Consider the following 24,411-nt stretch of genomic DNA (forward strand, 5'->3'; position numbering starts at 1 on the left):
TTTCAGAGCTAATCTCACACTATTGAATGCCTCAAGTAAAAGCTCATTAATTGTTTTGCAGGTGAATTGTCTTCCAACTACAACTCAGCTACACGCAGGTTACTTTGAGGACTTACTAGAAAAGTATTTACCTTCTGTGAAGTAACACCGAAGTTGAGAGCTTTCTTTTGGAGATTCTCCAAAACAGTGCATAAATGAAAGAATGATGACATTTAATGGCATTGCAGTTCAGTTTGGGGTTTGGTATTTTGTGGTTTTGTTTGTTGTTTTTTGGTTTTTTTATGATGCTAACAGTATCCCTGAAGGAGGCCAACTGAAAGTATTTCATGTAACTAGAAGAGAAAGATATATTTCATGTTAAAAAATATAGCAGAGAGGGGTGAAAAACAGCATAAAATGAAAAGGAAGTTCCTTAAGCACCGAATAGCAAATGAAGACTACCTTCTCCCCCATCCAAATTAAAAGGCCTAATACAGGCTAAAGGATTAGTATTACTATTATAGTGCAAGTATGATAAACATTCCTCCCACGAAATGTTGACATGAACTGCTCTGGCTTCACTACCAGGTTTATGGAAGACTATAGCAGCACAAAATGACACCACTGATACATCAGTTGTCTTGCTTTTGCTGGTTTTCAGCAATGCATTTATTTTGATAAGGAAAATCCACACACATTAAAATCATTTTTATTTTTCTGCATTTTGACACCAAAAGTGAATGTCTTATGTTACAGTTCTCTATAAGATGGACACAAGTTTAGCTATTTGGATTACTCAAAAGAAGCATTAAAAGGAAAAAGAAACGTTAATCTTAACAGAAAAAACTCTATTGCTTTGCTACAAATTACTATGTTTGTCCCAAAGTCTGCAGAAAGTAAAGCTCCCCTGTAGCTAAAGTCTACACAAGAATTGTACCTAGAGTAAAAAGATACTATTAACTAATGTTCTCACCTTTTTATAAGTAGCACTTTAAGAATAAGTAGTATGATTTATTGCGATTTTGTACCAAGCAGTAAGACTGAGCATCTGTATGCTGCAGCTTTAAGCACACCAAAAATGTATACATTCACTTTAAAAATTGTTGCTTATCACTCTGCATTGGTAGTAGTGAAGTCAGCTTCCTGCTCAACTAAGTTACACAATATAGAGTGTTTCAGCATGCTTCCACTGAGAAAAATATTCAACTGCATGAAAAGTAGTAAATCTCACCTTAGAAGATGAAACTGTAGCAGAAAATGCAGCAATGCCCTCTTCATACAAGAATAAAACTTCATATGGAATTTTCACGCTTTGAGAATACTTCTCTATATGAATATTCAAAGATAATCACATAAAGCTGTATTGGAAAGACCTCGTTTTTTTAAAAAAGAAAAAAAAAGAGACCACTACTAAAAAAAAGAATTTAGACTACTTCAGATAACAACCTTGACCCCAAAAAAGTATTTTTAGTAGCAAATTATATTGATGCAATTTTTATTTTCCACGCAGATTACTAATAAATAAGTTCCTCTAAGACATCTCTTGCCAATTAGATTTGTATTCAGCTCCTACACCACTGTAAGCACTAAAATGAAGGGATACATTTAAATGATGTTACGCTTAAACAGAGTTACGAATATGATACTAAGACTTTTACAGAAATTCAAACAGGTTTACAGTTACATTTACTAAAAATTACAGTAATCTACAGAAAAGGTTATAGTTGTACTCTCCCTACAGCCTAAAAGATCAAATTCTGTTACGTTGTTACTGAAACAATGCATACAACAGCGCATTTCCCTTTATCACCTGTGTTAAAATCCTCCTCCGCAATCATCTATAGAGACAAAAGTACAACTTCTTTTCTGTACAAAGGAAAGATTTTTAAAGCACAGCTTCACATTTTACTACATTGTTGCCCTTCTCAGCTTCAAAGTTCTTGCAAAAACAAATATACAGTTTCTCAAAAATGAATTTAAAGGATGTCCACATTAAAAAAATAAAGCCTACAAAAAGTTCAAAGATCTACAAAAATGTTACTCCTATGGCAAATTGATCTCCTACTAGTCCAGAGTCCAGACAGTTACTGATGTCCGTTTAATGTTATTCTTGCTTCGTTTATCCAATTTATCAAGTTCTAATCACATTATTGGTAAGAAGTCCTTGAGCCGGTGAGAGGGCAGGAAAGTTCTCTACAATTAAAAACAGGAGATCAAATCGGGTGTGCTTTTCAGAAAGATACTCATTTGGCATTGCCCTGAGAGAAAATATTCACAGAGAAAGGATTTCCTTGGTTAGTTTCCATTGACTGATAAACCAAAAACAAGAAGACGGAAACAACAACAAAGAGAAGAATTTTTATCCACAGGGGAACAGAGCGTTCTTTTTTTGTTGGTGGTTTCTCAGACTTGATGTCAGTTGAGGTACCATATTTTGGAATATACTTAGAGAAGCTCTCATCCAGTATGAAGTCACTGGGGTCTCTAGGCCGGCTAGCAGCTCCTTTGATTGGTCTACGGCAGCTAGCACTGGTAATAACAAAAAATATTGCATATTTTAAAATTTTCTAGAAAACACAGTACTTTAAATACATCCCAAACTCTAGTATGTCTTTATTACTTCTGAAGTTGCTAATTCAGTATTCAAACAAGGGCCCCTTTGAAAACCTCAAATGCCAATTTACTTCACTGTCTCCACATCAATGGATACAAAACTGGCAATAAAACTAAGTACCATCTCTATCTGCATCTTTAATGATAACTTATGCAGCCCCAATGGGATTTCTAAACTTAAGGTTGTCCCTGGCTATTCCAATATCTACTAATTGCTAAGCAAATACACAGAGCCTGAAGACAAAGCAGTAAGGGTTGAGAAAACCACATACAGTGCCAAGTCCTTATATACAAGGAGTACACATGCATGACATTTTAAAAGGTGTCACAGATTTATCTAGACTGATACACCTCAAAACCAAGAAAGAACAAACACTGAGTGGTAAGCAGATACACCACATCATAGTAACTGGTACCATACATTCTCCTTATGGGAAGGCTTTATGCAACTGCAGTTGTAATAGCCCTTCCTAGATGTGATCCTCATTGACACAAAGAATAATCTTGGGCTACAACAATTTCTACTTAAACGAGAAAGGAAGTTCAAACCTGTGCTAGTTTCCCTTAAATTAACTGCAGGCCTAAGTGCAGTTGCATATATGTGAACCACAGAGAAGCCCTTTCCATTTAACATTTAGCATCCAGAAGTTACAGTAATAGTTCCCACTGTAATACTTCTGTTCTCCCACCCACAATTTATGTAACAAGGAGGCTGTTCTGGCTAATGAGGCTAGGTATACAGATCAGAAGAGCCAGATGGTCATCACAACTGCCACTCAGCCAGAACGCAAACAATTCACTCAAATCTACCAAAATAAATCAAGATACATCCAAGCTTTAATTTTTACAAGAACTGAGAAACAAGCCCCCATAAGCCTTAGAAATACCTGATTCCTGTAGGTGTTGATACTTCATTAGGGAACATTTCCTTCAGAATATCCCTTTCTGCTCTTTGTTCTTCTGTATGAGTTCTCTCCAGCACCTGGGAAACCAAAACCACTTTTAAGTCTAACAGACCACAAAATAAAAAGCTCCTACATAGCTACCTCAGTGACCATAACCATATGCTCTTTCCAAGAAAGAATGAGTCACCCAGTGACATTCAAGCAGTTCATGTTTTGGGGTTTAGAAGCTAGTTTAACCTTTGTTAGTGGCAGCTGTCTGGTCACTTTTGGTGTCCTAAAGCATTCAGTGCTCTCCTCAGTTTCCTTTAAGATAAAGAAGGTGTCATAAATACGATACACCTGCCAGCCAGTGATGTAGATGTTCAAAAAACTTAACCTTCACCTCTATCATGGCTGTGTTGAGCAGATCACAGGATTGGTTGTAGCCAACATGATTAAAAAAGCATTGATGCAGGCAATCTGTCTCTTCTTGCTGTAACAAACAACGCCACAGTACAGTAGAATGCTGAGAAGCCTTATGCAGTCTGAAATAGGCCATCAAGCCTTCTGTTTGACAGTTAAGTCTATATTGCAGCCGTATTACAAACAAATAAAGCAGCCTAATTCCTAAGTCTCAAATTCACTGTTAGAGTAGGTTTCACAAGCATTAATACAAGTTTCATCTATAGTAACTTCATGAAACAATGAACACCATTTAAATTCAGCCAGGTATTACCTTGTAATGTCAAATTCCACATTACAGTACTACATCAATACAATTACATATCTATATAATATTGACAGCTTGAATAGGTTTACAGTAAAAGAATTATCTTTCTTGATAACTGACAAGAATTTACAGTTCCTTTTTAAAAACTCAGGCTTTTGGTCTAAAGTAATCCCACTATTTGATTCCTTAAGTTAAGGCACAGTGGTCTTTCAGGACAGGCTGATTTACAGGATCAAAGGTTGATTATCTCAGAGACAGTGGAATTGAGTTTTCTAAGAACTTAAAAAAAAAAATCTACATTTTGTACAGAAAATATAGCTAAGGAAAGGAAGAAAAGAAAGCAGGATTTATACACACACACACTCCCCCATGCAGAAATTTGAAAGGAAAAGATTCAAAGAAGTTTATATTCTCCACTTTTATGCCATGTGTAAAGGCTAGTCTTTTTTTTACTAGTGCCACCTAGGGAATGACATCCTCCACCCCTCCTGTACTAAGAAGTAAGCACATATAGACAAGAATCTTGTTCAGAGAGTTAAGCAAGAGCAATCTAAGTTATAATTTACTTCATCTGTCATCAATGGTTTCTTTGGTGTTCTTCTGGACATGTCTGAGTGTTCACTGATTGACAGTGTAGAAGATGCATGCTTGAAATTTCCAGGCACCCTATTGACAACCTGCCGAGATTCAAAATTGTTCAAACTCAGAATCAGACAAAAAAAAACAAGATAAGGGGGGGAGGGAGCAGAACCAAACAACAAAACTTTTATGTGCATTGAATAGGTGCATGTTAGGAGTTAACTCAAGAAGGTTATGTAACAGATATGCTGAAATAAGCACAGGAAACACATCGCTTATTATTCCAAGCAGTTTCATTTAAGCCATTTAGAAATGTAGAAGCTATGTAGCTCACAAGAAAAGCCAAACTTAAAAGCAGATATTCTGCTATTCTACATATACTTAAATTAAGAAAATAGATCTAAGTTTTGAAAGTGGTGCTTCTCAACCCTCCCCCTCCCCCCCAAACATTAGGTGGGACATAGGTGTCTATCTAGTCCCAACCCAAAGTGAAAAGCATTAGGTACTAAAATATGGATAACTGCTTAAGTGTTTCTAGAGACTGCTGGATAGTCTTACTTTCCTTAAAACAGTCTGATTCTTTCAGGCAAAACATATTTTAGAAGAATACTAGTTGCATGATTTATTAAACATATTTACTAGGGTCTCGTTGCTTGCAGTCAATATAGTTTCAGCTATGGGAGTACTCTCTGTTATTACAGCATCATCTACAGGCAACTGCGCTGTAGCTTCCACCTGTTTGTTTAAAACAAAAGAAAACAATTGAATAAAATAGCCACTGGGGCCCTAACAGTGAGAAAAAAAAGCTTGTCTATTAAAAAAGCCTCTCATCACCCTTCTCCTTGGTGTTCTTCTTGACACTCTTGTAGACTCCCTAGAAAATGCCTGCAGAGGTCCACTTTTTGAAGATCCACTTGTCCAGACAGCCTCAGTAACTCCATCTTGAGAAAAGGTCTATTCAAGCATCAAACACATGATCAAATACATGAAAGCCAGCTCTCAACATTGGGCACACAACCAAAAGCCAGAACAGTATGCATACTGCAAAAGCAGTGTGTCTACAATCCCCCTCTCCCCCAAAAGCTGGATCCTAACAGACTCAATAATGAATAACTAGCTACATTAGTAGTGCTGACCACAATACTTATGCTAGAGTACAACATTGTTCAAATACAGACCTGACTAGATAACGCCCTGGAGTAAAACCTGATGAGCTGCTCACTGCAATAGAGTGAATTAATACTACAAGCAGTTACACCAAGTCACAGACAGCAGATACGCTGGCTTCCAGGCCCATTACATTACCTGCCCACACACACCATACAAAATCTACAGACCAAAACAGAAAGCACCACTTTGTTCTCTGCCCAGATAGAAATTTTTCTCTCAGGCAGAGATGAGTTGTTTAGGTACAGCCACCTACCAAACCAGTCTCCAGCCACATGGATGGCAGGAAGAGGTGTTTTATAACCTTAGAAGGTTCCACATAGAAGAAACTCACACAGTTTTCACATAACAGTAAGTTTAAACAAGCTTGACACAGATCTTAGCAAATCTAAGTAACAACATGAAGTGCCAAACTTTTATAGCTATTGACAAACACAGATCATTCCCTACACCTTATTACAAGTATACTCAAATTAAAAAAATTCTCCTTAAAACTAATTCCAAAGATAGATCTGGAGAGAAAGGGACATGAGGGCCTGCTTTTAGATTACATACAAAGTTTTCCTTTTTATTTGATAAAAGTTGAATATAAAAATTACTACTATATTAACAACGAAATCTTTGCATGGCAACACCTCATGCATTGATGTAGTTTTTGGTAGCTACACACTTGGCACTGATGGATGTTTTGCAGACTGGTGCCACTGTAATTTACAGGGGTACCAGAAGAAATAACTTCACCAGGACAGTATTGGCTCCAAAACAATGTATTTCTTTAATGAGAGAAGAAAAAAAGCGCTCTAACAATACCCATATCCATGTACCTACTGCAGTGAAACCAGGAGTTGACCAGCTTTATGATTCTTAACCTAAGTTCTGCATTACAGCTGCTCCAGGCCCAGCAGAGGGAGCACAAGTGTTTCACTTTACTCCACAGTCGCTGAACTGCTCAGAAAACTATCAGGTATACTTAGGCACACACCTCAAGTCCAAACAGGTGAAGATGTTTTGTACAGAACAGTAGATTTCAGCCAATATTTTTTTCAATGAGACTTCTGATGAAAGATCTCACAAGTCCTCTTTATATATTTAACCACCAGCTTATCTTCCTTCAGTAGTGGCTCCCCACCTCACCCCCTCCCCCTACTTTCTATTTGAGAGGTGGTCATCTTTAATCACTTAGAAAAAACCCACCGATTGAAGAGTGGTTCCACTCAACACACATTCCACTCAAGACAGCATTAAGGCAATTCACACCTAGCAATGGAGAGCTCCTCTGCCCCAGGCTATTTGACTAGGAACTAGTTTTCTGCTAATGAAAAGTTAGAAGTACTTCAGTAAATAACCTCCTCTCCTTAGTTCTTCAGATGCTTGCCAGTCATGTGCTTAAAGTATCAACTGAAGTTTTTTTCTTGCATGAAAAGTCGTGGGGAAAAACCACAGAGTTTACTGCGTAAGACGCATCCAGACTTCAGCACAGCATATTCAGACATTTTTTTAAAAGCTGTCTATAGTTATAGTTAACCTCACTTTCAATTAAGCAGGCCTCATCTGTTGATTTAGTTCAGGTATTTGTGGGATAAATTCTACTAGAATTAAATACTCACGTCTGGGGACACAAACGCCCTGTATATATACCCAGAGAAGGTTAGTATGCATGTACCACACCATTATATTTAGCATGTGCTTTTAACTGTCATGTCATGAGCAGTGAAACTACAAATTATGAGTTTACCTCAGCTACCACTTAATAAGTTTCTTATCTGATTCACACCACATTAAATTTGTATGCCAGCAGCTGCAGTGCTGCATGGACTATTCTGAAGAAGCAGTTGCAAAAATGGAGGGGGGAGTAGAGAAGCACAGCACAGAGACAATGTTACTATACAAGGAGAGAGAGATCTACATTACTAGGGCTCCTTAATTATGCTGTTCAGCCTGCCTCTTCCTGACCAGTGCCATTTACCATGAGGTGTTAAGCTCTGCTATTAGCTTCATATACACCCACCTGACTGGAGGTGGCACTCAAATTAGGGTTTCCTTGCAGCTTTCCCAGTTTATTATGAAAAAGCAATTAAAGACAAACAGGGGAGCTCAAATTCCTCTAGCCCTCCCCTGCTAACTGACTGATAAGAGCCATAAGCCAGCTCAACCTCCCCACCCAATTTCTTTTGCATCAGCCTGCTTAAAAACTATCTATTTGCACTCTTAAGGAAACAGCAACATTCACCCACACCAAAAGACAAACAATCTTTTCAGCTGCCTATATGTGGACTAAGACAAGTGCTGCAGGGAACCCAAACAAGTCTGCTCACACCACACTACTATGAGTATATTCGGCCCCACCACTCTGAGTCTCATAATCTTGGGCCAATGCCACACAGTTCACGACAGCTGCATACAACTCTGCAGAATGAGTATGATCACTTGACACATTAGCTACAAACTTGAGATCCTATTTCACAGGAGAGGGCAAGGAAACAAAAATCCAAACCCATAACCTTCCCCCACCTTCCACTTTTATTCTCAGCAAAATAGATGACTACACACATTTGCTAGCCAAAAACATTTAGTTATTCTTGACATCAACTGGCCATAAATTTTTGTTGGTGGGCATTTTGGGGATTTTGGTGGTTTGTTATGGGTAGTGGGTTTGGGTTGGGTTTTTTTGGGGGGGTGGGGGGGGAAGGAGGTTGGGTCTTCTTTTGCTTTTCAACAGCAGTTCAGAGTTGAAAGGTGAAAAGTTTAGCAAACCTAGAGAGTTGAGCTTCTGAAGAATTTTGCATAATTTTGGAGTTACATAATTTTTTGATTAATCAAGCAATATTCCTTTGATTTGTAACTAAAATATGCAAGTTACAAAATATTGCAACTATACTGCACATGTAAGACTGCAAAAACACAACGACCTAATATTACAGTGAAATCAGAGGACAAAAACTGAGTAAGCACTCATCACTTGAAACTGCCAAAAAACCTGTGTCTCCTCTTTTATTCCATAAGTGGGTTCCTAAAGACTAGGAAGTTTTGTTTGTTGACAGCTGAAATAAATACCTCCATCACACTGAGGTGGGCAGGGATTTCTGGGTGAATAGAAATTTAGAAAAGAATTAATTCTTAAAAAACGAGAACCTCAAGATTCAGATTGCCATTATAAAGATTGTCATACACTGAAGCTGCCTAAATGAATTAAGGAATAATTTGTGTTGAACTATATATGTGTTTTCATTTGCAGAAGTGAGATCTGTTCAGCTTGTCCCCTAAAAATCCAATTAAAAATAAGCAGAACCAGTTATGGATCTCCATAACTGTATTACCCAAGCTCACATAGCAACATTACCTGCACTGAGACATCTACAGGAAAAGCATGTTTGTGCAGTGCACACATATGCACCACCTAAACAAAGTATCTAGCATTCCCCATGCTATAACGTATGAGAAAAGTCACTGATCTGCTAAAACACATCAAGCTGTTACCACGTCCAATTTTGAGTCACTGAATGTTTTTTATACCAGTCCTTTACTGTAGCACAACTCCACTACTTATCAGTCAAATGACCAACACTGTAAAGATCCTAAGTAACCTAAGCTAGGGACAGGATATTTAGTGACACTGTCATGTCATAAGGACAAACCAGCTACCAACTACTGATTCCAGTATTTAGCCAGCAGTTTGAAAGGCTGGGGTGCTTCTGTAAAATCCCTTTTTCACAAAGACAGCAGAACTAATATGATTAATAAGTAAAGGACAAGTGGTACGTACAATACAGCAAGATTTAAGCTTGCTACTTACTATTTTTCTTCTTAGAAGCTTTCCCAAAAAATTTACGTCTACTCTAGTACCACCGCTACACATGTAGTTGAGGAATTAGATAGCTAGGGCACATGCCTACACACATACACACTTGATATATGTATCAATACAGGCATATTCAGAAGTACATTACTTCATGTATATTTACAGCACAATCATTAAACACATGTATTTAAAATGCACACGTATCTAGAGATATAAAACCAGATATAGAAGTATGATGTATATGTATGCATTTCAAAAACATTTCTAAACCAAACTAGAAAAAACAAAGTCAATATTTCCCCTATTTTCTTTTTGGGTTGTTTTGCCTTTTTTTTTTTTTTAGAAACTACTTCTTTTATTGAACCAAGTTGTTTACAAACAGCCAGTAGGATGACATCAGTTCATCTGACTTCAAAGCCTGTCAGGTTGCTGAAATTAAAAATGTTAGGGTTACATATTATTTTGTGTATTATTTTTCTAAGAGGTGCTACAGCAGCCAGCAAAACACTTTTGACCATGTCAACAGACTAAAAACAGGTGCCATAGTTAATTCACAAGATTTTCATGCTGTATTAGAACAGGCTTTCTGGAAGAACTTTTAAAAACACAGCACAGCCCACTTAAATGTGAATGTTAAAAGCAGTAAGGTGCTTAGTGAACATATCACCTGTAGTTAGCAGCCATTCCAGATGCCACCAAGTTAAACATACCTGGTTGTGTTCAACAACTCTTCTTTGTTTGAGTGCTACTGGAGTCTTCATTCTGGCTTTCAGTGGTTCTCTCTTCTCAAGCCTCAGCTCGGTCTTCGGATCTGTAAACAGTTTTAATACAACTAGTACAACAACCAGTAGTATTATAGATACTAGTTTATACAAAATGAGGTTTTATTAAAATACAGTTGAAGAGTCAACATAAAACTCTGTTATGAGTTATCATTTCCATATAAGAGTTTGTCTTGGTTTTACCCGGCTGAGAGCTGAGATCCACGCAGCTGCCTGTTCCTTAAAGGAAGAGAGCAGGGGAAGAGGGAAGGGGGGGTGAGAGGGAAGGGAAAAGGAAGGAGCAAATAACCCCAAACCCAAGAAACTAAAAGGCCCATGGGTTGGGATAAGGATAGTTTACTAAGATAACAGAAAGATAAAATATAACAATGCTAACAGGACTTTAAAGCAAAAAATACATGACACTGTTGATACACAATGCAGCTTCTCACCAAACCCACAACTCAGCCCGTGCCACCCAGAGCCGTCCCGGAATCCAACCGTCCCCTGAAAACCGCATGTCCCAGAGCCGCCCCTGCTCCTCCTCCTCCCATCAGCCCGCCGTTATACTGGGCAGGACTGTAATTTGGGTCACCTGTCCTGGCTTCGCCCCTCCTTTCTCATGAACAGAGAAATACGAAGAGCTGAGAAAGTCCTTGACTGTCTGACAGCAACTAAAAACATCAGGGTGTTATCAGCACTGCTTTCATTTTAACTCCCAAACACAGCATTCCATCTGCTGCTACAAATGAAGTTAACTCCATCCTGACCAGATGGACTTGTGAGGTACAGGTAAGATTCTCCATCGAATATAGACAGACTTGTGAAGAATAACCTTAAAAATTATTTTAAAAAACTGACCCAAGTATTTCGGTTTTGTCCTAAGAACCCTACATTTCAGATAAGCTTTGACCATTCAAGCAGTTCCACGTAGAAACTGGGATGAAGCTGCAATTACTTTAAGCAAGCACCACTATACTATTGATTGTAGTAAGGGTATGGAAGCTTTTTAGCATTGCTTAGGCTGTTACATTTCCTTTAAAATAGGTCCTTTATATAAAAATCTTTGTTGACGTAGAATGGTGAGTGGTTATAATGGTGTGATTTATGTTCCACTTCCTCTATGCCTGTATTTCCTTATAGAAACCTGATAGTAAAACTGAAAAACACACCCAAGATCAGTCAACCCAGCTCCAGCTAACTCCATAAGGAACAGAGCATCAAAGGGACTGAGTCATACATGAGACACATAAAACATCATAAAAAAAGTACACAAGTTCATACACTATCCCATAGTAAAGATAACTACTGTGTGCACTGTAAGACAAAACAGCACCTGTACTTAAAGATGAAGTGCAAAGAACACTGGAACACTTAGCACACAGTTCTCCTATCTGATTTACAGGCACCAATATGGGTAAAATGGACAAAAGAGAACAACTTATTAGCAAAAAGTTTCCTTTCCCAGAACAGGCACCTGGATCACTGTGCTACTTCTGGATAATCAAGTACATAACTCACATGTTCTCAGCAGTCTTTTAAAGCCTCACCTAACAGGATGACCAGGCCCTCTTTAGGTTGTTTCTTCTACTGCACGTAGAAGTGATAAACTAATTTGAAGATTTCACATGCAAGGTCCATTTAAGTCTTACCTTCTTCAGTGTCACTGTACTGGTCAGAATCATTATTTCCATTCTGTCTGGTGTTCTCAGCAGTTGACGAAATTGCTGGGAGAGGTACAGGTGCCTTCAGTTCTGGACCTTGCTCCATCAGTTTCAACAGTTTTTTCTCATAAAGTTTCCTAGTAGTAGCTGTAACAAGGAAGGATATATGCTAAAGAAACAGTTTTCATCTTTCCCGACTTGATTGCCAGAACTTGGCTTTTATATATTCCTTGTGGGGGAATACATAAATATGGGGGGATTATTTTTAATCAGTCTTCATGACCCAAAGCCATATACACCTTAAAGTATTGAACTCTACCTGTAAGGCTCCTAAGATTTTAAGCGAATTCTTCATATAAAAATCCTGTTAGTACAATGAAAATTACATTTACCTAGGGAGCTTCCCTGCTTCTTAGATGTTTTCTTTCATATGCTGCAATATATGAGCTGTCATGCCCACAAAAAGTTTAGTGAGATGGATATAACAAGGGTTGTAGTTTCCATGCAGATCCTACTACTATCCTCTTAATCTCTTTACCCTGGAATTGATGCCCCTTACCCCTTATTTTAACCTTCAATCTGTTGACAAATTCAGTATAGTAAGTATCAGAGGCAGTGCAACAACAGAACTTAGTTGCTGTACTGACCTAGAAGGTAGGCCCACTTGAACTAAGAGGACAGCTACTCAAGACTAAAAAGTCTTAAGTGTAGCTTGTATTTCCACGTCAGGACTCTGCTGGCAAAAGAAAAAGGCAGTAAAAATGACTGGTAACTGAGTTGTTTGCTGAAGAAAAGTCTAACCATAGGAGACTGCAGGTAAGAGGAAGCCACCCTTAAAATAAGCTGCCACAAGAGACAGAATCAATAGCCTGTAAGAACTAAAGTATATGCTTAGACCAAATTTGAAGATCTTTCCAGGACACTGCATAGGAACTTTAATTTTTCAGAAACTCAAGTACTGTACAAGAGTAATAAATTGAATAGGAAGGCATAAGGAATCAGCCAACAGAAAATATATTATGCACAAGGCTTTGAATACACACAGGATTCCAGGCTCCATCACCATCATTTCCATCCACCCAGGATTTCAAGAACACTCCACAGAAGGCTCAACACAACACAAGTGGCAATCTTCTGAAGAGTTGTGAAATCCAAGTACCTTGCCATTAAGCTAGTGCACTATCTAATAAGCAAGGAGCTTTGATTCCACATCACAGATGAGTGCCCAAGGCAAGAGATTAAGCTGAGGTCAGGACTTTTCCTGAGGTAGGTTAGCATGCAGGACAGAATGCTAGGTTCAAGGGGCCAGGAAGAGAGAAAAAAAAAAATCAAAGGAAAACATTACTGCAGAATGCAGTAAGTAGGAAATGCTCTATGAGAGGGGAAGTTCCATGTTCCCATTCCGCTCTCAATGCTATTAGGTTTTTATGTAAGATGTATTTTCTATTTAAGCAGGCCCCAGATCTCAACCTCTGTACCAGAAGACGTAATTACTCCAGTGCTGGACTTTATCTAACAGTTACACAGCTTCAGAACAGAAGTTGGAACATCTCCAGCTGGCCTATAGCACAAGAGGAACGAACTGCAAACTTGCTGTACTGGGTCTGCGTAACTAGGTAGCAGGGTGACTACAGGTGTGGATTCCACAAGAAGCTTCTAAAAGCTTCCCCCATGGCTGCAGAGCCAGTACCAGACAGCTCCGTGAAAGACCTGCTGCTGGCCAAGGCTAAGCCCATCGGTGAGTGGTAGCACCTCTGGGATAACAGAGTTAAGAAAGGTAAAAAAAACCCAAGCCACACCAGGAGCAATTGCAGCTAGAGTGAGTATACACAAGACAAACAACTCTGCAGGCAGCAAGGTCAGTGAAAAATGGGGAAGAGGTGCCCCAAGTGCCAGAGCAGAGATGCTCCTGCAGCACGTGGATATTAGCAGTGGAGCAGGTATCAACCGGCATACGGTGGAGGAACCCAATACAGGAACAGGTGGATGCCTGAAGGAGGCTGTGACTCACAGGAAGCCCACACTGCAGCAAGCTCCCAGCAGGACCTATGGCCCCATGGCAGACCCATGCTGGAGCATTAGTGAAGAACTGAAGCCTGTGGGAAGGACTGATATTGGAGAAGGTGGAGGAATGTCTCCTGTGGGAGGGACCCTACACTGGAGCAGTGAGTGTGAGGCGACCTCCCCCAAGAAGGGCAGAGCAGTGATGAACCGACCACAACACCCATTCCCCATCCCCCTGTGCCACTGGCAGGGAAGAGATTGAGAAATCAGGAGCAAAGTCAAGCCTGGGAATAAGGGATGGGGGGGCGGGAAGTGTTTCAAGATTTGGTTTTATTTCTTATTACTGAACCCTTAACTTGATTGGTAATAAACTGTTAATTTCTACCTCCACCTGAGGAAAGTGAGAGAACACCTTTGGTGGGCACCTGATGTCCAGCCAGGGTCAACACACCACACATGCCTACACTGCAATGTTTTAAGTCTTCTTGATGTAAATAGTTCAAAACATCTTAAGTGGGAAGCAATATTGCAATAATATCAGTACTAAACTTCATAATCAAATGTATCAGAGAAGTTTAGAGCCCTCGGAACTGAGGTTTAGTGAGAAACGTGTTGAACAGATGAGTATTTGCAAGTTCAGTTGACCTACCTAGAATTGGGCCAGGATTTAGTCCATACTTCAGGAGCTGCTCTTGAAGATCTTCATTGCTCAACTCTGTTATATCTAGGTCATCCTTCTCCTCTGGCCTGGGCTTGTCAGTTTTCTTCGTGGCTTTCTGAGTGTGCAAGGGAGAAATGAGAGAATGTTTCCAGTTAATACAGAACACATCTTTTCCTTTTAAGAGAATAGGTAGATATAAGAGACCTGAACATACAAAATTAGAAAAAGTAATTATATTCTCACCACCACTAAAGGTTATGTGAAACAATTAATTTATACCTGCTAAATGAACGTGCACTGGTTTAGTGTTTTATATAAGGAAACAGCTATTACAAGACTCCTCTACAGTAAGGAAAAAAAAAACCAACCAACCACCAAACAACCCTACTCATTATTCTGATCCTTTATTTTAATTTCAAGCATACAACAGGAAAGAATTTCTTTCCTCTGACTGGAGATGTAAGCTTGTAGCTGTTTAACACCACTACACCAAGCTACAAATATTTATGTTCCATTGATACTTCTTTACATTATTCTTCCACCTAGTAGGTCAAGACATTTCCTCTAATGTTAGGGAAGTTCTTCAGTAGCCACACCCTTTCAAACAAGTTCCCAGAATCCCCATTCACACTTATCCTGGTGTTTTCAGTAAGATTATGTGATGTTCCACAATAAGGGTAGGAAAGAGAAAGCCAGAAACACCCTCAAATTTTCAAAGCCCCACCTGTCTGGTTGGATCTCCACTACTGTAGCTCTAAAATCCTAAACCCAACTCTGGCAATACTACTTGAACAGTTGGCAGTACACTACCACAACATACAGATGGTTATCAAAATAACGTGGCAAGATGCTACTTCTAAATTAGCAGTTTTCACTATATCCAAATAGAGCAATCACAACATTTGTTCAAGTTGGGAAGTCTTTGATGCTCCAAGATGTGCAGAGTGAGAAGGCAAGATAGAAAAAATATGTTTAGGATCTGCATGCTCTCAACTAAAAAAGACATTTCTACTGCTTTGAAGTAAGTTATAGTATATCTGTTGTAGCATATAAAGAGATACAAGCTCCACACACCATTTTTTCCAGCTTGGCTGCCCAGAGTACTCAAGTTTTCTGATACTTTCCAAAGACTAGAATTCCAAAGACAAATATGCTATAACAGTCACAATTACCAGTTGTGTTTTTTTCTTCTCGTATTTAGTAAAATAGCTCTAAAAGATTGTGTTGCGGTTTTGCGTGGCAGGGCTCTGGTATAGTGTGGGGTGCAGGAGTGGCTTCTGCAAGAAGCAGCTGGAAGCTTTCACTAGGCCTGACAAAGTATATACCAGCTGGGCTCAAGATCGGACCCACCGCTGACCAAGGCCAAGCCCATCAGTGACTGTAACAGTGCTTCTGGGAATCACATTTAGGAGGAAAAAAAACAGTTGCAAGCAGATGCTCTTTGGCCCTGTAGAAGGGAGTGAGGAGACGTAAGAAAATCTGCAGGCACCAAGGTCAGTGAAGAAGGGCAGGAGTAGGGGCTCAAAGCACCAAAGGAGAGATTTCCCTGAAGCCCAGGGAGAAGACCATGGTGGAGCAGGTTGTCCCCCTGCAGCCCATAGAAGATGGAGAGCAGAGACTGCAGCTGCAGCCCATGGAGGGACCTCACACTGCAACAGCTGGAGACAGATGAACGACTCTGTGACCCACATTAGAGTGAGCTACTGGCAACAGATCTGCAGCCAAGGGGCACACACACCTACACCAGAGCAGGTTTGCTTAGGGTAATTGTGACTCCATGGAGGAACAGGCTGGAGCAATAAGGGCCTGATTGCAAGCAGTCTGAAGAAAGGATAGGCTTACTAAAGTGGCAGATTTGACTAACAATAGGCTTACAACTCAATCATTCAAATTCCTCTATCACATAAAAATCCAATCAGTTTCTGAAGCAACTGAGCCTACTTACCTAGTACACAAACAACAACCAATTGCAGCTATAGGAGACTTATATTTACCTTTGAATGCCTCAGTCATAACTCTGTTATGAAGTTGGGCATCACATTAACAAGAAGTTCATAGTGCATTTTCTTCCTAGACTCCTGAACTGTCCAAAAAGTAGAAAAGAGTTCCAAAACACACGCTGGGTTCTCTTGTTGGGATCTGTTCTGACCATTGACAGCTCTGGTGTTTGCATGCATCACCAGAGACGAATGCAGGCTAACTAAGATGCAACTTCCATATTTGAGAAGAAAACAACTACCATGGTACAGGAAATCAACATTCCAATGGCACTTTTAAAGAAACTGGAAACCTGATGTAGTATCATTCTACCTTTGTATCACTTAGAGGCCACAGAAGAGTCTGTAAATATTCATACCAGAGCTACTCTGCTAGGTATTTTACAGAAATCTTAATTACCAGAAATGTAACTGCAACAAGTAATACAGTCCTCTAGTGCAAGTAGGCTCACATAGCTCAGGGTATCCTTGGGTGTGGGTTTTGAGGGGGTTTTTGTTTATTTGGTTTTGGTGTGGTTGCAAATGACTTCACTTGTACAAGTAGAAAAGCTGCCATTTAACCACTCACTGGACCAAAAGATCAGTCGCTAGAAGCATTAGGCAGGATAGAAGAATTTCTCTAGTACCTTACTTTGGCTGTGGTATGATATCATTAACCACAGCAATGTTACCTTTTACTATTACTACTAGTATTATAAAGCACCATTACACTTTCTGTGCACCATCACAACTTATCCACAGGACTACCCTGCAAGGTAAATCCAAAGAGCCAGCTTAAAAATTTATTACTGCAATTTAAAACTAATCAATGAAAATATACCTACATTTTCCTGTGCTGCTGATCATTAGTAAAATTAAAGTTGTCTTAGTGTAGTACAGAAGTGAAGGGCTTAAAAAGGAATTGTTGTGAACATCAAGACTTGTGGAAGTAAGGTAGTACAGCTGACCACTTTGCACATCACAAATATACTTGCAACCAGACCAATAATTTCTATCTGAAGATCTTCTAATTCCATCCAGAGCTAGCAGCATTAAAAAAAACATTTCTAGTCTGAAGATGGAAGAGGCTCTGCATATTTCACTTAAGAGACTTCTTCACACCAAAGAGATGGCAATATGGTAGCTGTATCTGTCAGGCTGTTTCAAATTAACTAGGACTCAACCCTTGCAAACAAGTACTGAAGTGAGTTAAGCACCGGGCTCCCACACAGCATTTTCAGTTCTAAGGTCACAGGAAAACAAGAGCATAAGAAAAGTCAAACTTCTCAGTGTCATCTCTCCACAGCAAAAATCTTTCACCTTCTTTCACTAACAAGAGGAGCAGAAAAGGCAAGTGGTGAGAATCCAGACCTAGAAGTGATCCTTGATATCATCTCTGTCATTCCTGCTGAACACAAATCCAACAGCCACAGACCAGCTTGTAAGACAAACTTTACAGCTACCTTTACTAGTTCTAGCACTACTCCAAAGACAAGCACAAGTAATCCTCGAAGAAGCCAGTAAATAACATAAGACAGCTATGGTACGCTACCAAAAGCAGCACTTTCAAATCCCAAGTTAAATGGCACCTACACTAGGATATTCAAGGAGTTTAATCCCCAACAGGTGCAGCTTCATCACTAGAAGCAGAAAAGCTCAGGGCTTCTTTACTGTTTCTCTGAATGAGGTTAAGACAGGCTAAGAAAGCCCAAATCACACCAACAGAATGCTCTTTAATACTGTAGTTTATACAGCGTCCGCCCTGGTAATAAATAGCTGTATTTCTCTTTGCGGAAGGAAAGATAGGGAACGTGCCTATCTCAATAGCAGATTTAAACTGTGAAATAAAGAGGTCTCTGCCCCCTCCCCTTATTTTGTCATACAAACATTTCCTGCAGTATATTTTTTTGAAAACCAAGTCTTTCTGAACTTTTAAACCTAGAATGCCTCTTAGAGACACTATTTACCAAAATCTACAGGCTAAACAAAACAAACAATGGAAAGGATACATCAGTAATTCAGATATACAAATACATCAGCTTTAAGAATTCTCTAGTTTTCAACTTTAGTTAGTGCTAGACTTAGAATTTCCAAGCCTGTTAACAGTCCTAAATTGTAAAACATGGGACTACTTAACCCTTCCACTCCCCCTCCTTCCCCTCCCGTCCTGACAATAATATTCCCTTCACTGAGGAACACGGAATTACTTACTCTGAAAACAGATGAATGTTAATAAGGTAAAGTTGTTGCCAGAGAACCCAGGAGGACAAATTCACATTCAATGAAATGCAGTAATAAGCTAAGTCATAAAAATGACACATTCTCAGCTCTGAACAGCTCCTGTTTGGTAACAGTATCAAGCTGGTATTTTAAAATCAATGCTCCTAAAGAGCATTTTGGATTCCTCCATACAGTACTATCAGACTGAGACCCAAACAAGCATGATTTTAAAGACTATTCATCTCCTGACAAGAGTATATAGCCAAACTGAGCCCTTCATCCCCACACCTGTACCCCTTTAATAATAAAAGTATTACATTAGAAAGTTTGCCATACTTACAGTAACACTTTACAGAAGAGCTCATACACATATATATTTAGTCTGACATTTAACCTTACTTTCATTTAGTGAACTATTCACCTGGCAGTATCTGTAGTTATCTTCTACAAAGTAGACTGCACTTTATGCAATAGGAGAGGGTTTTGCTACATCACATCACAAAACATAAAAATGCTGTCTGAGTTTGACCAAGAGGAAGTAGACACTTTTACTGTGTTAAGGTCTTATTTTTTAACTTGAGGTACCAAAAGGAAAAGCTAGATACCTTAAGAGTATGCTATTCAAAACAATGATGGTTTCATGGCCTGAAAACAAGGCAGTCTGAACAAAATCTCTGTTTTGATCTGCTCATACCTGATGTTAAATAATCTGTATATTCACTACTGTATCAGAATAAAATAAATCCAAATAAGCCCACATAAATAAAAGTCACACTGCATTAGGAATATGCAACACTTGTCTTCTAATACATCAACATTACATGACTAACGTATCAAGGTTCTCATGTGTTCTGAGTGGTACAGGTTGGATGTAGTATAGTTAGACCTCTGCTGAAAGAGTGATAGGATTTAAGACATAATTTATAGTGGAATTAAAGCCATGAAGTTTTGTCTCATCACTGCACAGCTTTTATCAATGTAAAACGTGCACTTAGATGCATTATCAAATGCCCAGAACTTAGACAAAAAGAACACTAAAGTGACAAGGTAGACAGTTTAAAATTAGCAATGACTACAGCAGTGTCAAAACATTATCAGTCAAGAGACTCGATTCCCCACCTTTGCAGCTTCCCCAACGCGGGTGTTCAGAGGACTCCTCTGAACTCGTTTCTCATATCCACTTTAAGAAAAACATCGCTCTGTCCCCTGCGACAGCCGTCAGCCCGCCGAGAGATCGAGGAAGGTACTGACACCCCCCCCCCCCCATCGAGCCCTATTCCCCGCGCTGCGAGGGGAGCCGGTGCCGGGGCGCCCCCTGGCGGCCGCTCTCCCCGAACCCCGCAGCAGGGCCGCGCCGCTGTCCCGCGCTGCTCCAAGCCGCGCGCGGCGCTACCCGCACAGCGGCACCGCGACGCCGGCGGGCCGCGGCCTCCGAGCGCTGTAACCCTCTGCACTCGCTGAAGCGAAGCGCGAGTAGACACGGAGCGGGGCGGCGGAGGGCTCAGCGACCAGTAAACCCCTCCGGTGGGTGACTAATCAGGGCCACCTTCGCCCACGCCAATACGGTAACCCGGTTACAACCTGTTCTTCGCACAAAAGCCATACGAAGCAAGGTATTTGTGACATCTTTGACAGCTCGTGGCCATGAAGCAAGGGGAGACTGCTTTCTGACCGATCCACCAAATCTTTCCTAGAGAACTTGGGCAAGAGGGACGGCTGCTTACTCAAGGCAGCTGGGCTTCAGCAGGCAGGCACACAAGCAGTTCAGTACACAGCTGTTGCGCTGGTACTGCTACTGAATAAGCACAGGCTTTAGGGGAAAAAGAGATTACATCTCTCACCTGCATCGCTCTTCTCCGTTCAGAAGTACCCACTTCTCTGCCCAAAAAGCCGTTCTGGCCCTTTTCTACCTCTCCCTCCTCCACACATCCTGCACCCTTTTGTTCACCCTGGAGATTCTTCACTTCCAAGTCAGAGTTTTTGTTGTTTCCATTTGGGGGGGGTATTTTCAGAGGGTTTTTTGTTTGTGGTTTTTTTATGATTATATAAAGAATTCAAAGAAATATCCAAAAAGATGAAGAGCAGAAGTCACACTGAATCAGGATCCCTCAAAATGCAAACCAGCAGAAGTGCTCTTTCAAATGTTTTCACAAGTTAATACTAGTCTTGTCTGAGTCATCTGGATTGAAGAGACTTTGCAGATATAAAGCAGAATCAATTTTTTTTAGAGTACAGGAAACAGTGAATACAGCAGTTCAATTTTTTTAATCCCATGGAAGATGTCTTTGTAGTAGTCAAGCATTTTAGTGTTCTAAAAACATTAACCATTGACTGCCTGGTTTACACATGCACCCCCAGCTTACACAAACCAACCCAGCAATTTCTAAAACCCACCATATACATAAACCCAGAACAAATAAAACACTGATATTTCATCACTCAGATCTCAACCTAACAACAGAAAAGAGCCAGTACACATTACAAAGTACTTTCATTTCCTTATGCACCCAGTGTAAATTGTTTTCTGGTCTTTTTAAATACACGTGTAAAAGCAATACCTAAAAAACCCAAAGAAGTTATACTGAGAAGTGAAAGACAGAAGATGCTGAATCCACCTTTGTTTGCCTGCAGAGTGACTTACAAGAAATTTAGGATTCCTTTCCTTTATTGCTCATTTCCATCATGTCTTGCAGCCTCATCTTCCTCCCTTTGCTCTTTGTTTCTGGCTTCTTCTCTGAAAGATCTGAGCGCCTTCCCTTCTGTCCCCTCTTAACAAAAATATTTCCCTTTATTCCATGACAGAATCCCACTCCCTTGGACACCAGTCATCTTTCACACTGCCTCTCCCTTCCAACTGTTTTGGGGACAAGTCAGTTTGCAGACTTGTATGGTACCTTCGTGGGAGGGGAGCCGAGCAGAGAGGGACCCTTACACCAGCAGGCATTAACAGGGACAACAGCCACTCAAGCTGCAAACAGCCTCAGAACTACCTAAACTGTACTAACCAGACAACAAACATGTATCAATCTTTTTTCTTCGTGTTGGTGGGGTGGGAGGAGGGGGGATGGAGGGGGAAAGTGGAGAGTGGGCAACAGACCCAAATCCAAGCAAACACCATTAGACTATTCACTGACTTTTTGGAATTTAATTATGCACTGCTCCAGGACTAACACACAAAACCAGCAGAAATAGCACAGAACCTTCCATCAGAAATCGTTAACAAAAGTGTAAGTGTACCACCCATTCTGTAAACATCAAAAAGTCACCCATAATTCTTTAAGCTTAAGCACTGAGGAAGGGAAAAGAAAAATCAGATGTAGCAGCTTGAGCTGTTAAGAGCCCTTCCTTCTCACACAAGTGCAAAACATGTCAGTTTCAAGCTCATCCTAATTTACTCAAAAGCACCTTACACTACAGGAAGACCATTACAAACCAGGTAAGTGTAAAGTTCTCTGTAAAGTTTCTCCAGTGAATGCCAATTAAATATTTGAATTAGATGTTAACAAGAGATAAATAATTTGGTTAGAACCTTCTTCCTCTTTTAGTTGCAATTTTCAATTTCTTAATTCAAGAACTGTTGGAAGGCTATTTTTAGAAGTACAAAAAAAAGCTTCAGAGGAGCCAACTTCTCTGCACTCTTTTTACGAGTGAACTTTGAAAGACGGCTTTTCAGATACTGTAATTAAATACTTGTAATATCACACACAACTCCAGTAGCTTGCAATCATTATACAAGCCTTTACGCAAGATCAGACAGCTTTAAACTATGAACAAAAAACCCTGCTTTCTCAATATATGCAACTGAACAGACCACTTACTGAAAAATAAAAAGGAAATTGCATTTTCCCAAAGGAAAAATTAAAAATAGCATCGGGTCCCCACACCCTCCTTTTTCCTAACGTGATAAAAGCAAGCATGCCTTTCCTAACGTGATAAAAACAAGCATGCCTAAGAAAGCAAGTAACAGTGGACCAACTGAACGTGCAGCAGAGGCACTTTGCTCTAAGACGTATGCTTAGGGATACGAGAGAGACAGCTACACTGAACAGACCATCTTTACACTAAACAGCCTACTTCATTAAACAAAACAAACAGGCTGCTCCTTCACAGCTTCATCCTTTCATCGGAGGTATTTACACAGCGTAGCGCTGTTTCACTACAACCGAGGCAGCTGATGGGAATTTTCTTTCCAAAGTTGCAGACTCGTGCAGAGTTTCCCTGGCTGTACTCCTCCGACACGCCGGAGCATTGTACTTACGACGCCGCCCGCCAAAATCAAAGCAAAGTCTTCCCAGTTTACCGTCGAGGAGTTGCCTCACGCACCACGCTGCCCTCCCTACCAAACCCCGGCTGGCGTGCCCCCCTCCCCCGCCTCCCCCCACCCCCCCGGATGCCAGAGGCCGGCCGCTCCGAGGCCGCTGCCACCGAGACGCGTATACGTAAGACGCGACCTGGAGGCAAAGAAAGCGGCTGGCCGGTACCGACACGGCGGGCTGTCGCCAGCCTCCCGGCGCGGGGCGGCCGCCTGGCAGCGCGCCCCTGCCCCACCAGGCACCCGAGCCCGGCCGGGCCGCGCCTCAAGGAAGGCGAGGCGGAGCTGTCCCCGGCCGCACGCGGGCGGGCGCGCTCAGAGCCGCGGCGCCCTCGCGAGGGGGCGGCCAGACCCATTCGGGCGGGAAAGCGGGCCCGAGGCCGCCGGGAAGCCAAGGGAGCGCGGGCGGGGGGAGGGCAGGATCCTAGGGCGGGAGACGGGCGGCGGTACTCACCCGCCCGGCGGCAGCGCCGCGGTTCCTGGCGCCGAGAGGCGTGGGCTCCCTCTCCTCGTCGCTGGAGAAGTCGGGCTGGGCGAGTGCGGCAGGCGGGTTGCGGGCGGTGAGGTGCTGCAGGTAGAGCTGCACATACACGTCCTTGCGCTGCTCGCCGCCCGGCAGGCTCACATTGTTAGCGATCAGCTCGCTCTTCAGCTTCTCCTTGGTCAGCACCGACGGATCCGCCAGGAACTCGGGCATCGCCGCCGGCCGCCGCCCTCCCGGGAGAGGCACCAACAAAGCGCGGGGAGAAGGGGCGGGGGAGGAGGCGGAGGAGGGCTCGACTGCCCCTCTTCAGGGACCCAGCTCCACAGCGGGCGAGCGCGCACACCGAGCGCTTCTCCCAACCAGCAATAAACCGCACCCCGATTGGCGTAGAGGGGAACGAAGCGGCCTTGTTATTGGCTGCCGGGCGGAAAAGAGGAGAGGCGCGCGGGTCCCACTAGCGTTAGTGCTTTGCGCGAGGGATAGTAACGCAGTTTAAATTCGGCTCAGGCGGGAGAGGCGCGGGGGGTGGGGCTTGCGTGCGCGGGAGTTGCCTCAGGCGCTGGCGGGGGAGGCTGCGA

General features: G+C 41.4%; 1 protein-coding gene across 2 annotated transcripts; it reads right to left on the bottom strand.

Moving 5' to 3' along the window:
• Positions 1-621: 621 nt before the first annotated feature.
• Positions 622-24,181, bottom strand: TMPO (thymopoietin). Of its 2 annotated transcripts, XM_084266465.1 has the most exons (9): positions 23,804-24,181; positions 14,830-14,956; positions 12,165-12,323; positions 10,462-10,562; positions 5,620-5,739; positions 5,425-5,520; positions 4,773-4,883; positions 3,480-3,574; positions 622-2,508 (listed from the first exon to the last, which is right to left on the bottom strand). In XM_084266465.1, exons 1-9 carry the CDS (start codon positions 24,044-24,046, stop codon positions 2,223-2,225), a joined length of 1,338 nt encoding a protein of 445 aa, XP_084122591.1. In that variant the 5' UTR covers positions 24,047-24,181; the 3' UTR covers positions 622-2,222. The 2 variants fall into 2 exon arrangements, with proteins under 2 accessions (XP_084122591.1, XP_084122590.1); XM_084266464.1 differs by lacking the exons at positions 5,425-5,520; positions 5,620-5,739.
• Between the last annotated feature and the right edge of the window lie 230 nt (positions 24,182-24,411).

This window comes from Gallinula chloropus, assembly GCF_964237585.1.
Source record: "Gallinula chloropus genome assembly, chromosome: 1".
Classification (NCBI taxonomy): Eukaryota; Metazoa; Chordata; class Aves; order Gruiformes; family Rallidae; genus Gallinula; species Gallinula chloropus.

What these genes read in the sequence shown, in the direction of transcription:
- TMPO (XM_084266465.1), bottom strand. Translation starts at nt 24,046, where the DNA reads ATGCCCGAGTTCCTGGCGGATCCGTCGGTGCTGACCAAGGAGAAGCTG. An exon ending in GAGTTGTTGAACACAACCAG is followed by an intron (nt 5,740 to 10,461) that starts GTATGTTTAACT and finishes ATGCTTGAATAG; the next exon opens with ACCTTTTCTCAAGATGGAGT. An exon ending in AACCATTGATGACAGATGAA is followed by an intron (nt 3,575 to 4,772) that starts GTAAATTATAAC and finishes TTGGTTTCCCAG; the next exon opens with GTGCTGGAGAGAACTCATAC.